General features: G+C 38.4%; 1 protein-coding gene across 16 annotated transcripts in view; it reads left to right on the top strand.

Annotated features, from left to right (window-relative positions):
• The window catches only part of wnk1b (WNK lysine deficient protein kinase 1b), an 89,418-nt gene that overhangs the window by 60,432 nt on the left and 14,491 nt on the right, over nt 1–14,495 (top strand). For 11 of the 16 annotated variants that reach the window (XM_044108107.1, XM_044108108.1, XM_044108109.1 and 8 more), the window contains 13 exons: nt 2,586–2,678; nt 3,036–3,110; nt 5,679–5,924; nt 8,360–8,430; nt 8,519–8,669; nt 8,818–8,934; nt 9,086–9,187; nt 9,403–9,454; nt 9,569–9,709; nt 9,848–10,688; nt 11,337–11,665; nt 11,752–11,813; nt 12,926–12,982. In XM_044108107.1, the coding sequence (XP_043964042.1) occupies nt 2,586–2,678; nt 3,036–3,110; nt 5,679–5,924; nt 8,360–8,430; nt 8,519–8,669; nt 8,818–8,934; nt 9,086–9,187; nt 9,403–9,454; nt 9,569–9,709; nt 9,848–10,688; nt 11,337–11,665; nt 11,752–11,813; nt 12,926–12,982 (2,337 nt within the window). The remainder of the gene's footprint in view (nt 1–2,585; nt 2,679–3,035; nt 3,111–5,678; nt 5,925–8,359; nt 8,431–8,518; nt 8,670–8,817; nt 8,935–9,085; nt 9,188–9,402; nt 9,455–9,568; nt 9,710–9,847; nt 10,689–11,336; nt 11,666–11,751; nt 11,814–12,925; nt 12,983–14,495) is intronic. The other 5 variants (XM_044108106.1, XM_044108121.1, XM_044108115.1 and 2 more) reach the window with 3 other exon arrangements.

Genomic DNA, 14,495 nt, shown 5'->3' with positions numbered 1-14,495 from the left:
TCTCAAAATTTGACAGAAGTGTGTAAGTTTTTAAGATCAACTTGAAGTGGGGAATGTTCTAAGAACTCCTTCAACAATCTTGACATATGAGTCTGGAAAAATGTGTTAAATATAAGATTTGTTGGAACCTTGTATTTATTTTCCTTTGGTTTCTATCCTAAATGTTTTACCTGATTTACATCAGCGTTTTTAAAACTATTTAATGGATATTTATTTTTTGTTGGGAGTGGCTAAAACAAGAGGATGTCTAATCTTGGTGCTTTCCAATCAAATTATATTAGCAATCTGACCCAGAGGCAGTCATACAGACCCCCTGTTGTTTTCATACCCTGCTGACCCAGGCTCTCCCCAGCTGATGCTTATTATTCATCCTGTAGTCTTGTTGTGATTTTAACCCCCTACAGTCATATATCAGCACCACAGAAAGAGTCTCGCAACACAAATAACTGTTACAACGGTGAGCCATTATAACGACAAGCTCACCGTTCCTTCACTCCGTAATCAGCATTACTGATGAAGAGCATGATTTTAATCTAATACAGTTCAATTAGGGCTTAATGGGAGAAGTTTTGACCTGGATCACATTGTTTTATGTCCATTAGAAGAATCATTATTTCTGGTTAGACTTAATTTAGAAGTTGTGTTTGAGACTCTCTCTGGTGTATAAGCTTTAGAAACGATCCAAGCCCCCTCTTTTCTGTGCCTTTGTTGGTTTATTTGTTTACTTTGTCATATGAGTAAGTAATATTTTGTCTGTATGTTCATATATGAATGTATATGGGAAAATGTGTGTTTGTATAGGTATACTGATTCTGCTGTATACTTAAACGTTGATCGTACAAATCCAAAGTCGGCTTGATCTTCAAAATATAAGTTATTCAAACTATCTGAAAACGGCTCATTTATTGTAATCTAGGATTTAAATAAACCAAAAAAATATATATAATAGTCATAATGATATGCAAGACTTTGCTGGTTTGTATGGACAAACACACAGAGACATACAACAAAACCGAGGGGGTTTGGACACTAAGCAGTGTAAGCGTGTAGAAACCCATTTTATGTTTCTGTTGATTTTCTGTTGTAAATCCAAAGAAAGTTTTTATTTTTTTATGTTTGTAAACTTCAGCGATTAATTAAAATGTCAAACCCTTAGAATGCTGGTCTTTACATTGCTAGCAATATCTTTTCGCATTTGCTTTCAGACGCTTTTAATTTCCTCATTTTCCTATCATTCACTCATAATCGGTTTCCCCGTCATTCATCCTGATAAAAAAAAAAAAATATATATATATATATACAAATTGATAAATTAAATTTGTGACGTGAACCTCCTCTATGTTTTGCTGCCTGTGTTGTTAAAAGAAGGGTAGGTAGTTGTGTGTGTGTGCGTGTGTGCGTGTGTGTGTGTGGGTGCGTGGTGCAACATGCTATACCTGCCAAAAGCTTTCAACAGACTTTGTCAAGGGGAGCTTTGACAGGTACAGAGTTGCCCACAGCCCACAGGGGTCAGTCATCCAAAGGTTGTGTGAGATGCTGCCCTGTAATCCTTTAGATTATGTGAGAAACTTGGTGAAAGTACAGTTTTGGTAATAATTTTACATATGCTCATCATGGGCATAAATGTTGCTCTAATTTTAGGCTTTTAAAGATTCAAACTGTTATTTTTTTTCCCCAAGAGTGGAATGATCAAAAAACTATTTGGTTGACATATTTGTACTTAGTTTGGATTTTCAATTATCTCAAATGCACAGAAAAACTGGGTTTAAAATGGATTACATTAAATACCTATATATATATATATATATGTATGGATATTGTGCATTGAGTTTGTTTTTTTTTGTTGTTGAAGTCATTGAAATTCTTTGCTGCATCATCATTCCACTCTGAAAGAACAAATAACATAAAAACATAACATTACTAGGATATTACTCTCCATGATGTGTCTATGTAAACCACCAACTGCAACTGTATCTTCTGTTTATACACAATTATTAGTGATCCACAAAGGTTGAGGCTCAAATTGAAGGAGTGAGATTTATTTTTCCACCACTAAAACTTTCCTTAATCAGTAAAAGTGGAACAATGAAGGTCATACAGCAAATATTGCTTTGACTCTTTAGTTCAATATTCAGTTTTTTATCTAGAATTCACTATCACAACATTATGTAATCGGTATTATCACTGCCAATCACTTAGTGTCTTACCTGCATGTGACGTGTCCTACTTATACCCTGCCTAACCCCAGTAATGTGCCTGTAGCGCTGCTATATTTCCATCCAGCAAATGTCGGTGTGCATATACCCGTCTCTGGATGGTTTAGTGTACATTTACTGTCTCTATGCATGTGTGCATACACAAGAGGAGAGTGCAGTTTGAAAGTAAGGGTGAAGGAGTGTCTTGTGTTTGCACTCATGCTTGGTTTGGGTTCAGATCTACAAACATGTACTGATTGGTTCCTTTTTTTTTTTTTCTTGTCCTCAATCTCTTGATTTCCCATCTACATCCTCCATCTTTTTCCCATCTGCCACGTTGGATCTCTTCCTCTTTGTTCTTTGGTCTTTTTCTATAAATCTGTTTCGAAGCAGCAGGTTCAGACTCCCACCCCTAAACCAAGTTCAGGAACTCCTCTGGTTCCTGCTGCCACACTGCCTGATCCCACAGGGACTTCCCAACAGGTAGGAAAATGAAGACAATTTAAAGTAAACAGCTATTATTATGAACCACACACAGATAAAAGCATTTTTTGGTTCTTTGTAAGAGTAATTGAGAGGTTGCCTCTTTTTCTTCCCATGTTTTTTCTTTCATTTCTGTGTATATATATATATATCAGTCTTTTTAAACAAATGTTTTTGCAAACCACTTGCTTTTACATTTGCAACTTCATTTTGTTATTCACAAGAAACATTGCATTCTTCTTAAAATAGGTTCAAATTCAGACCTTAGGGGGTTTTTTTACCTTTTGTTTTGACCTCTTGCATTTTGTTGCTACACTAAACTGTATCTATATTTAATAAAAATTTTTTTTTTTCCAGTCCGTGTTATCTGGTCAGAGTTCTGTTTCCCTTCAGAGTCCAACACACATAACACTGCAGCAGACGTCTGCACAGGTAATTATTTCAGTTTACTGGTTGCAATGTGCCTCAAACATGCATTGATTCTCAGCATGGAAGTGTATTTTGCAAGCACTTTGTAATTAAATTATTTTGAACCAACGTGTAATGCAACTCAGTACAATAGATGAGCTCTAAGCTCCCCAACTTTCAGATGTGTCTCTGCCTCAGCACACCTGCATCAAATAACCAGGTCAGGAGCAGGACTATGTTGAACTTGACTGCATGTTCAGGAAGGCATTCAGCCGTTTGATTCAGGTGTGTTGTGGACCAAGATCACGTCTAAAAGCTGCCTGTAGAATCCCTGTTCTAAAGCCTTGACTTGCTGATGTTTATGTAAGTCCCTATATTGCTGTTTTTGCAGACACACATGTTCATAATCACTTTAGAGACTTAGGAAGGGGTCTCTGTACTAACTTAGTTTATATCTACTGAATATGTGCTGTTTGTTGCCCACTACTATCATCACTCCTGGTAAAGATGTTTAGAAATTGCTTTTTATTGCCGTGAAATATTCAGACACTGACCAACATCGTTTATTCAGTGGAGAATACTTTCCACATTGAAAAATATGTATTTTTCTAATAAAGTCATTGTCATGTTCTATATAACAAAGATAAATGAAGCATTTCTGGAGTTTGTAGAAACTTTTTAGTTTAAATTAATCATCAACAACTTTGCGTTTCCTCCTGTTTTAATAAGCAAATTCATAATTATTAGAATAACTATAATGAGAATTTGTCGTTGTGTAAGACCACTATATACTATATAGGGATGAGCTTGAAATGTTCATAACAAAATGTAATTGTATTTGTTTTGATATTGATAAAGTAAATCAGTCACTGTTAGCTGATGAATGTCTTCCTTTCACTTTGTTGCCTCCTGAATAAACTGCAAACATTTCTCAATATATCACATGAGATGCAGTTTTTTTAAATAGCCTCTTGTATCTCTGTGTTTCCTCTGACTTCACTTGTAAACATCTGACTTATACTAAAAACATCTACATTTATGTTGTCTCAAACACCTTTTGGGCCAAAGCTAAAAATATTTTTCTCTCCATATCTCTTACAAGAACAGCTACTCACCTAAATTTACCAATATCTACAGTAAGAACTGGAAATCCCAGCACTCCTTGCCAACATGTTCTGTGACGAGGAGAGTAGCAAATAATAATCAGAGCTCCATAAAAGCTTTTTGAATTGCGTTCTAGTTATCTTTACCAGGGTTGTTGATAATGCTGGAAGACCTTGTATGCTATAAGTTATGTTCACATGAATAAGCAAATTAACTTTACAAGACAGCAGCTTTGAAATGACTTCTGTTTATAGCATGTTCTGCTTTGATTCACTTTAAACTCTCCGTCTCAGTTTGATTCATTTTCTTGTCTTTTGATCCTATTGCATGCTGCTTGTCTTTCTCCTCTGGGATTGTGTCGTCTTTCTGTGGTGCGTGTAGTTTTGTGACCTAAGCCCCTCTCCCAGTATAGAGCATCTTTATCTGTTATACCAGGCTGCTCAGCAAGCTCTGGTTCAGGTACTGTCGTAATACTGTCGTAAACCAATGACCATCTGTGTGTGTGTGTGTTGCACCCTTCTAGCTAACAACACATCAGTGATATTTGTTGCTGAATCTGTTTGATGTACCACAGATTACAGGCAAATTCAGCCTCCATAATTGAATGAAATAACTCTGTCATCTTTTGTTAGTGTTTTTCCTTTGTCTCTCCTACTAACTCCTGTGATTAAAGCATGAATCATACATAGCAGGATATTTTATGGAAATGAAGATGGATACTAATTCCAGAATCAAAGACTGCTAAATATCTAAAGGTTAACGTTTAATCACCAAGCAAATGAGAAACTTTAAATGCAAGCTGGATCACTTTTTAAAAAATGTAATACTTACACAAAATCAAAATAGATTTGTTTTTTTTCTACATATGTATGTTTTTTTGGCCCATGGTGTATGGGTTATGGGGAGGAACAAATATATTTGATATGTATGTGTAAAGATAGCTTACATGTTGGACTGTACCCTAAGCTCAAACAAAGTATGAAAATATATTTTTAGACTTACAGGCATTAAGCTGTATGTGATTAAACTCACCAGGTCTGAGTCCTGGTGTTATGGATTGATTAAACACATTATGTTTTAGCTTTCACTATCATGATTTTGTTTTAGTTACTGAATGAAGAGCCACAGATATCTGCATGACTTACAGCTATGCTATGTGTGTGTGTGTGTGTGCCTTGTACAGAATTTGCTGTTCAGTCTCAACTTTCCCAAGTCTCTAAAAAACTTGTGCGTTCCAGGTTTTTTGCCTTCACTCTTCCATCTACAGTCAGACATGTTTGCTCTTAATTTTCACATTTGAAATAACAAAGGTACAAAAATCACAAAAGCCGATTCTCGACGCATTTTCACCTCTAATCATTGTTTGGGTTTATCTATTTCCTCCTCTTTCCTTTGACGCTGCTTCTATCTTTTTCTTGATTATTTTTTGTTTTTTCCCCTCCTGCTTCTTGTTTCTGTTTTCCCCTTATCTCGGTACCAACCTCTCAGCCCAGTTTACCTCCGCCAACTTCTACTGTTCCCATGGCGACCCTCCCTTCTCCGTCGGCTCTTCCGACACTAGTCGTGCCCTCCCTCCCCTCTCCTCTGCCACTCCCTGTTGGGGTGGTGCCTACACTCGTTCCCTCTCCTCTTCCTCCTGTGCCCACACCTGTGCCTCAGCCTTTGGCCACCGTGGTGCCAGTCATCAGCGTAGTCACCGTCCCTCCTGACTCTCCCAAGGAAGCCCCTCCTAAGGTACTGGTTCTGTTCAAAACCACCAACTGGAGGTGATGGCGCTGTTACGGGTTCGGGTGAAAATAAATGCTGCATCATCCAAAAGTCCTAAAGTCAATTTTTTGATTTGTATCCTCATTTTCTCCAATTTAAAGCACAAGCTTGTAAATCAGCTGCTCGTATTTCTGGCCAGACATCTACATCTGCTCATCATGAGCATTAAGTTCAGTTTGATTTAGGTCTTTAATTACATGAACTTTGTTCTTCCAAAGTCTATTGATAATACAATCAGGTGCAATGATTTGCATGATTAGAAGTGGGTCCACACGTTTGACTTTATTGTGGATTTTAATTAATTCAGATCATAAAATTAAACATTTTGGCTGAGCAGCCCAACTTGGAGGAGCAAGCAGCACCTCCTTCATTTGTTTGTCTGTTGGTCTAAACAAACTCCTGGAATAATTCTGGGTGTATTTTGAACCACCTGTTAGACCCAATTATTACGTATAATCCGCACACCTCTGGCATTAATTAAATGAATATTCTTTCAATAATTGTGTGGAGTTTGGACCTTTGGGAAAGCCATACCAGGAGCTCAATGTTAGCCAGTTCATATGTGCGATGGAGATGAGTGTCCTATTGGGAAAGTGAAGGTTGAAATGATTGCAATGACTCCTCCAGAAGGCATTTGTTTTGTCCAGGTTGGAAACTTCTTGTTGGTGTCCCTCTCAGTCCATGGCGACGTAAAACTTCAGTGTCACTAGTGTTTCTAGCAATTACCATTTCATTGCCGGTTTAGAACATTAACTTCATGAGAAACCCTAACTGGAGAGCTTTGAGTCAGAAAGTTGGGTGCTCCAGCAGGACAGTGAGCTCAAACACACATCCAGCCTGGTTATGTAATGGATAAAGACACTATTCTTAAGACTTCTCTGAGTCTCAACATCAAGCCTCCAGCAGGAAGCCAACCAATTTTTAAATGACCTCCACCTATTCTGGCTAAAAGATTGGTTAAATATCCAGCCACAAGCTTATTGATGACAACCTAAGGTTGAGATGCAATGACATTTAACCAAATTGTTATGTATTTGACCCTGTATGGATTATAGACACTCCAATATATTTAGACCAAATGCAAAGTATGGAAGAAATAGTGAACACAGACCAAAAAATGAAATGTTGTACAAGTAGGATAAAGTTGAATTAAATAAAATGGATTTCTCTCTTTGTTAAAGTAAAGGTGAAATACTTAAGATTGAGGGGGGGGGGGGAAAGAAAAGGTTTGTGTGAGGATGTGGAGTGGCAAAGCATTTCAAAAGCTCCCTTAAGAAGCCTGAGGGGAACTTTAAAAGTAGAGAGTTGGTAAATAACACTACATTGACACAGAAAGACACAACGGAGCAATCAAGATGCTAAAAAAACAAAATAGGTTAAAAATGAACCTTCAAAGGAATTGGAAGTAAAGAGAGATGAAAATGTGTAATACAGGGCTAATTTTGACTCTATTTTGTATGTTCAGGTTTTCAGGTTTGTTCTATGTTTGTTTGAACATTTTAATCTGACTGGGTTTTGTTTTGTTTTTATCTTGCTTGCATTTTGGGGAAAAAATGTCTGCTAACACTGAAAGGAAAAAAAATATATATTTGCTGAATGAACGCTGTTGTGATGCACTGCTCCTTCCTTCATAACCAGGCAGCATCGGGGGGGCATTTAGCATAAAAAAGTCAATTAAGCAATCCACAACAAATTGATTCATGTGCGCCCAATTCTATTAAAAAAACCCCATTAAACTGATTTTGTAGTTTCCTGTTATCTGTGGAAAAAGAAGCGCTCACAACAAAATCCCTTAATCATTACCTGGATGTGTATTTAATTATTTTATCCTAGCCACAAGTAGAGCATGCATATCTGAAATGTCGCTTAAACAAGTAAAAGGTTGTTTTGTGTGCAAAAGTAAAGAGTGAAAAAAATATTTTGACAACGCCAAGATTAAGTATTTCACTCTGTTGAGAGTATGAAGCTGGTTTATATAAAACGTGTTGATGTTGAGCATTTCTTTGTTTCGTTGGTGCTGGTGCCAGGAATAAAATTAAAATCTGTTACAATGGCAATTAGAGTCAAGAGTGGTGTGCAGTGCGTTGATATGCAAAACAAATAACAGCTAAGGGATTTGTATTTACAGGACACAGTCTTAAATTAAGGGCGATTTAACCACTTTTCCTGGCTCATGCATTTTTAAGTTTTATTAAAAGAGGCTGTAGTTTGATAGATTCTGGGGAAGCATCTTTAACGTTTGCCGTTGAGGTAATTCTCATGTTGTTTTCTAGTTGGTGTTTTTCTCAGCTTTAATGCACTTTTTCATCCCCACAGTTTTCCTGGTGTGTGTGTGTGTGTGTGTGGTGACGCCTTATGTTTGTTCACGACAACATAAACATGTCGGGTTATGTGTGTTACAGTCGGCTTCGCAAGCTTCAGAGCTGTCGCAGGGCCAATTACAGCCACCCCAAGTTCTCTCATCTATAGAAAGGTAATGTGTGCAAGTAGATAACAGATAATGTATAATAAAAACCTTTCCTCACAGTTTTTTTTATTTCTAACTCCTGGCTTTCTCTCAGCAGCCACTCGGAGACCTCAGGCCTGAGCGACGGAAACGAAGGCGGCGCCGGCCGTCATGAGGGTCGCTCCACCAAACGGCATCAGAGGCGTTCTGTGCGAAGCCGGTCGCGCCACGAGAAGACATCCAAGGCGAAACTCCACGTCCTGAGTGTAACAACTCTTTTCCTAATCTTTCTAGCTATCGTCTTAACGTCTTGCCTTGTACGACACATGTTGTAGAGTTGTGAATTCAAAATAGTTGGTCAAAATAGAGATAACTTGTTTGTTAAATTGCTTGGTTTGGTGTAAATGAATGCAGATCTCCAGCCGAGGAGACAGAGTGGCAGAGTGTCAGCTGGAGACTCACAACAGGAAGATGGTGACATTTAGGTTTGATCTAGATGGAGACAACCCTGAGGAGATCGCCCAGATCATGGTACGGTACTGATCACCCCAATGCTTTTGTCCGTATTTAGAGATTTTGCTCAGCTTCTCCTATGCTTGATGAGGTTCTTGAGTAGAGGTGGGGAGAAAGGACTTTAAACCATAAAAAAATCTGAATTCGTCTGATTGTTTGCTTGTTCCAGGTTGAGAGTGAGTTTATCCTGGAGAGTGAGCGGGAGTCGTTCATTGAGCAGGTCAGAGAGGTCATCGAGAATGCTGATCAGAAGGGAGACGCAGGTAGTCAGGTAAAGAAATGAGTCTGGGCCTTAATTCACTTTCAAAGGAAACGTTTTTGGTCTTGTGTTCATTGTGGAACGATAATCTTTTGCAGTGTTGGAAGTTTTTGCTGAAATATTTTCTGACTTTGTTGCTTCGTACTCTAAAAAAACCAGCCAGTTTTCTGGAGCAATATTAATTTAAACATTTTAGGTTACTAACACGTTCACTCACTAATTTCCAGGTGATTGGTGACAAGGAAGAGCAGATTCCTGCGAGAAGCAGCCCCATGCCGGGTAGGAACAACTTGATAAATTAAACTGTTGTTTTGAAGAGAAAATCCACCATTTTACAGCTTCAGTTTTTTGTTCTGTCATAGATGGAAAAGCATTTGTTTTTATGTATTTTAGACATCCCTCCCAGTGCGACATCACAGGTGGTCCACTCAGCAGGACGGAGATTCATCGTTAGTCCTGTACCAGAAGGCCGACTGAAGGACCAAACCCTTCCCCCCTCACCAACACCTTCCCTACCAACTCCATCTGAAACTGGTAAGTAGACCCGACTTATCTACTTCCTGGATGAGCTCCTATATAAATATATATATATATATATATATATATATATATATATATATAATTTTTTTTTTTACTTAAATTGGGTTTCTTCTCTTTTTGGTGTCCGTTTAGGTCAGTCTCACACTCCTGGCCAAATATTGGTATTTTCCCAGTCTGCGGGAGCAGTCACGTTACAGCAAGCCTTCTCTGAGCTCAGGCAGAGTAAAAACCAGTACGACGCAGGTCCTAACACCGCCCCAGCCTCCGTCCACTCCACACATCCTCCCCTGCAGCCCGCAGCAGTGGCGGCTTCCCCACACAGCAGTGTAGTCACTCCCTCTGTGGATTCAAGTCTAAATCAAGTCAAAGAGCAGCTCACTGAAGCGTCTCCTCCTCCCCTCTCCTCATCCTCTACCTCTGCACCCCCCGTCTCCTTCAGTCCTCCCTTTTCTCCGTCTCCTCCTCCCACCGTGGTAAATCAAATCATCCTCCAGTCTCAGCCCGTGATGCAGGCTGCGTCTCGACCACAAGCACAAAGTCAGACGCAAACTCAGCCCCTGGCTTATATCCAGCCCCAAACGGTTTCTGCTGCCTCACTGCCTACCTCTGTACCAACGGCCAGCATCACCAGCATCTCCAGCATCCCGCCGACGGTGCTCACTTCCTCTCTTCTAGGCCAGACTGTCCCGTTTGTACCCTCGCCTCCTTCTTCTGCTCTCGAACTCTCGTCAGAAAATCCGTCAGTCTCCCCCACCTCAGCATCAGCTATCCCCACTACCGCCATCCCAGGTCCACAGATGTCCCCAGCCTCCTCCGCCCCTCCAGTTCCCGCAGCTGGCTTGTCCACCTCTGTGGGTCTCCAGCCGGTGACCACAACCGTTCCTCTGGTCCAGCCCACTCTGGTCCACTCGCAGCCACAGACTGCAGCCCTGCCGGGGCAGACACACACACACTGTGGAGAATGTGAAACGAGGTGAGACGCGTGTGTAAAACAGCGGATGTGAAAAATATTTTTGTAATGGAGGTGTGTCTCGTACAGATCCAGTTTCAGCTTAAACCTGCAGCTTTTATTGTCATGTTCTTCTATAAGGTTTAATATTTTTGTACTTTACAAAGCAGGGTTTCTACCATTCAATTATTTATTCAGAAGTGTTCAGGAATGACTCTTAGCACACTAGAGACAATAATAATCAGCCAAACCAGCATAAACGAGTCAATGCACTGCAAAATCACAAAATATTACCAAGTAATTTTTGTCTAATTTCTAATGCAAATATCTTAATACACCTGAAATAAGACAAAGCTTTTCATCACAATATTTTAAGGCTTGTTTTAAGTAAACAATTCTTTAATATTGATGAAACATAAAACTTATAAGTGAACTAAATGCCTTGTTCTACTGATAGATTATTTTACTTATAACAAATACTTTTTCATCAATATTCAGGAATTATTGACTTGAAACAAGCTTCTACTTTTTGGCTAGTTACTTTTATCTTGATTCAAGTTTATTAGATGCTCTAGAAACTAGACCAAAAATACTGCCATTAAGTGTATTTTAAATTGATTACTGATTGTTATATTGTCTTCCAGTGTTACCTCTTTATGTTGTCTGTCTCAGGACTGAGGCTTCCTCTGAGTCGGTAGGCAAACCGGACGACATCCAAGCTCTGGACATGAAGCTGCGCTCGCTCTTCATGGACCTCGGCGGAGGAGTCCCATCCACACAGGGAGACATTTTACCTGCTGACCCCTCCTCTGGAGCCTCGGTGGCCGGTACCTCGTCCCCCATCAGTGCTGGCCCTACCTCCACCACATCTGTAACAGCTCCTGGCTCCACCCAGTCGATCAACCCACCGCTGCCCCCCTCCAGCCTGGCATTGGGCCCTCTGGGGTCAGCGGCACCCATGCAAGGCCCGGGGACACCTATAGCCACCCCAGCATCGTCCAGTATGTAGAGGATTATGTTTCTGCAGTAATGCAACTCTTAAAAAAAATAAATTCTTTAGCTGAATTTCTGATTCAAATCTCCTTAGTCATCCCTGTCTCTTCTATGGGCCAGACTACTCCATCCAAAACTCCCCTATCCAGGGTTCCGGTGAGTTGCACAGAATATCATATCTAATAACTCCAGAGTCTAATTGCTTAATTTGTGTATGGGTATTGGATGCATGGGTATGGTTATTTACTGCTAAAGTTGCATTGTATAAAATGTATTTTCAGTTCTAATCGATTCTTACTACTCTCACAACTCGCATGGCATGTAAGTTCCTTTTAACAGGGTTCCTGCACAGTCTTATTACAGAATTTCTTTTAGTATTTAAAAATTTAGAAAAAAAGTTTATATATTGAAAAAATCAAACTTTCTAAAAAATAAGCTAAATAATCTGAAACTGTTACTGTGCGGGTTGACCACTCCATTTTGCAAGAGAGCAGAACAGGCGTTTGATTGGACAGAGAAGGATGCAAACGGTGGTAGATCATTTTTACCCAGAGGCATTAAATCTGCTAGAAATATTGTTTTGAGGGAGAACACAGGATATTTCCAAACAAGCAGAGATTTTTTTAGGGTAAATGGAACAACATTTGATGCCAAAAATATATAATCCTGATCTTAAATTAAAACAATACTATTTTCCCAAATATGGATAATTCAAGTCAAATTAGAAATATTTTATTTATCCTAAAAGGAACTTAAATGTTGCCGTAACTCATAGCATTTTTAGAGAGAGGTTTGGGAAGTGATGCTGCAAGTTGTAAGGATCTCTGGTAGCAGTCAGGTCAGCAGCGAATCTGAAGAAGCCTCTGACTGAAGACTTTGTCGTACACGCTAACAGCTCACAGACTTGATATTCCACATCAACATGTTGTGGATGTTGTTGTTGGCAAGCATTTCTAATATTTAAATGTTTTTCAGCCTGATTAGAAAATCATACAGACAGCTAGTCAAAAAATACGCTGACAGATCCAAAATATTGTTTATCACATTTAGCTAAACAGGCCAAATAGAACTAACCAGTTTACATTAATCATTTTGATGCAAATTAAGATTAAGAGTTGTTGTTTTTTTAACCCTGAGAAGGATCCATTTGAAAGGAATGTGCAGGAACCCAGGTTTATTCTTAGGCATGAACACTACTTTTGTAATCTTTTCTCCAGATATCTGTTTGTTTTACCTTCTGCCACTCTCTACTCTTTCTCTGGGATTAGGCCACTTCTCCTTCTTCAGAACTCCTGACACCCTTCCCCGGACCTTGTCTAATACAGGTGTTTTGTTTTTTGCTCATTTTAACACTATTGTATCTACTGCAACTCATCTCTGTTTTTTGTTTCAACTGTATCTCAACTAATAAAACGTCATTTTTATGTGTGAGTTTAACATCTCCACACTTAACCCTTTAAAAAACAATAAAACTGTCAATCTTTCTTCTAAGCTTAAATAATTTGATTGACGCATCGCCTGTGATGAGTCATTCATGATGTTAAGACAGGATAATTGCAATCTAAATGTCACTGATAGTGGAATGCATGCTTGAATAATATTCCATCTTAGGATAAAAAGGTCCAAAAGCCAAAGATAATTGCTGGAGTTCCAGCAGAACACGGCGAGGACGAGTCACTTCAGGCCAGAAACTGTCTTTATGCCCAGGCTTTGTTGTTGTGGCTGTGGCGTCTAAAAATAGACACACTTTCAACCAGAACCGCGTACTAAATAGCGAGACATGATTTGAAGCTCCTTTTATGAAAATGTGACCTGCCTGGTTATAAAACTCACTCCATTTCTCTTATGCAACTCCCTCTGGGTGAGACCTGTCCTGTTTGATTAAGGTAATCGTGCTGTGGTCCAGGTTCACCAGGGATCTGATTTTAATTATCTACTTGTTTAATTGTGACTAAATTGTTAAAGGGAATGTAAGGGCTTTTAATTTTTCTACTCTGTGCTTATTTGTGTTTTTGTGCTAACAAGGAAACTTGGTTCTTTTATGAAAAGTTCAGGCAATAAGATCTTTATTTGCATTCAATTCTATAAAGTTTTTCTTTTACTAATTGTAAAGCTGCTCAAATCATACATGGACTGCAAAAATGATGCAGTGTTGTCTGAGCAATTACCTCTACTCTTCTTTTAAACTTTTCAAGAATATGTAATTTAATTTATGTCAAATTAAAGCTTCAAGAAATAAACTATTTTTTATTTTTCTTATGCTAATGCATCTGAAAAAATATCTAAGAAAAACAAGAAATACAACTGGAAACTAATTTGATTTGAAACAATATAACATCAATTATTTAAAACCAAACTAAATATTTTTCTAATTTAAATAAAATACTAAAATAAGTCAAATATAAATACAAATTAATAAAGAAGGAACCTCGAATCTAACAAACATTTTTAGATATACTTTTAAATGAACTTTTTGAATTAAAGCAACTTTTCTGTTTTGAAAAAGATTTATGGTTTTGGCTAAAATATGCTGATGTTACAAAGACTATTCCACTATAGATAGTTGGTGTTTTTAAAACAAAACAAAAAAAAACACATATATTTAGAAATTTAAAAACGGAAGGGAAAGAAAGTTGTAAAAATATTCATACCAGCAGGCGCTGTAAACATTCAGTTTTAGCGATCAAAATGCTGAAAAATGGTGACGGTAGAAAACGATGGATAAACTAAACCAGTTGTTTAAAATTTGCAATGTGGATAGAAGGTGCAAGCAGAGCAGAAAATGACAGTTTGTCCATTACATCCATGTTAATGTTGACAGGACTTTAATGTTCAAAC

Source organism: Gambusia affinis, linkage group LG23, assembly GCF_019740435.1.
Source record: "Gambusia affinis linkage group LG23, SWU_Gaff_1.0, whole genome shotgun sequence".
Taxonomy (NCBI): domain Eukaryota; kingdom Metazoa; phylum Chordata; class Actinopteri; order Cyprinodontiformes; family Poeciliidae; genus Gambusia; species Gambusia affinis.
This window is presented reverse-complemented; position numbering and strand designations above follow the sequence as displayed.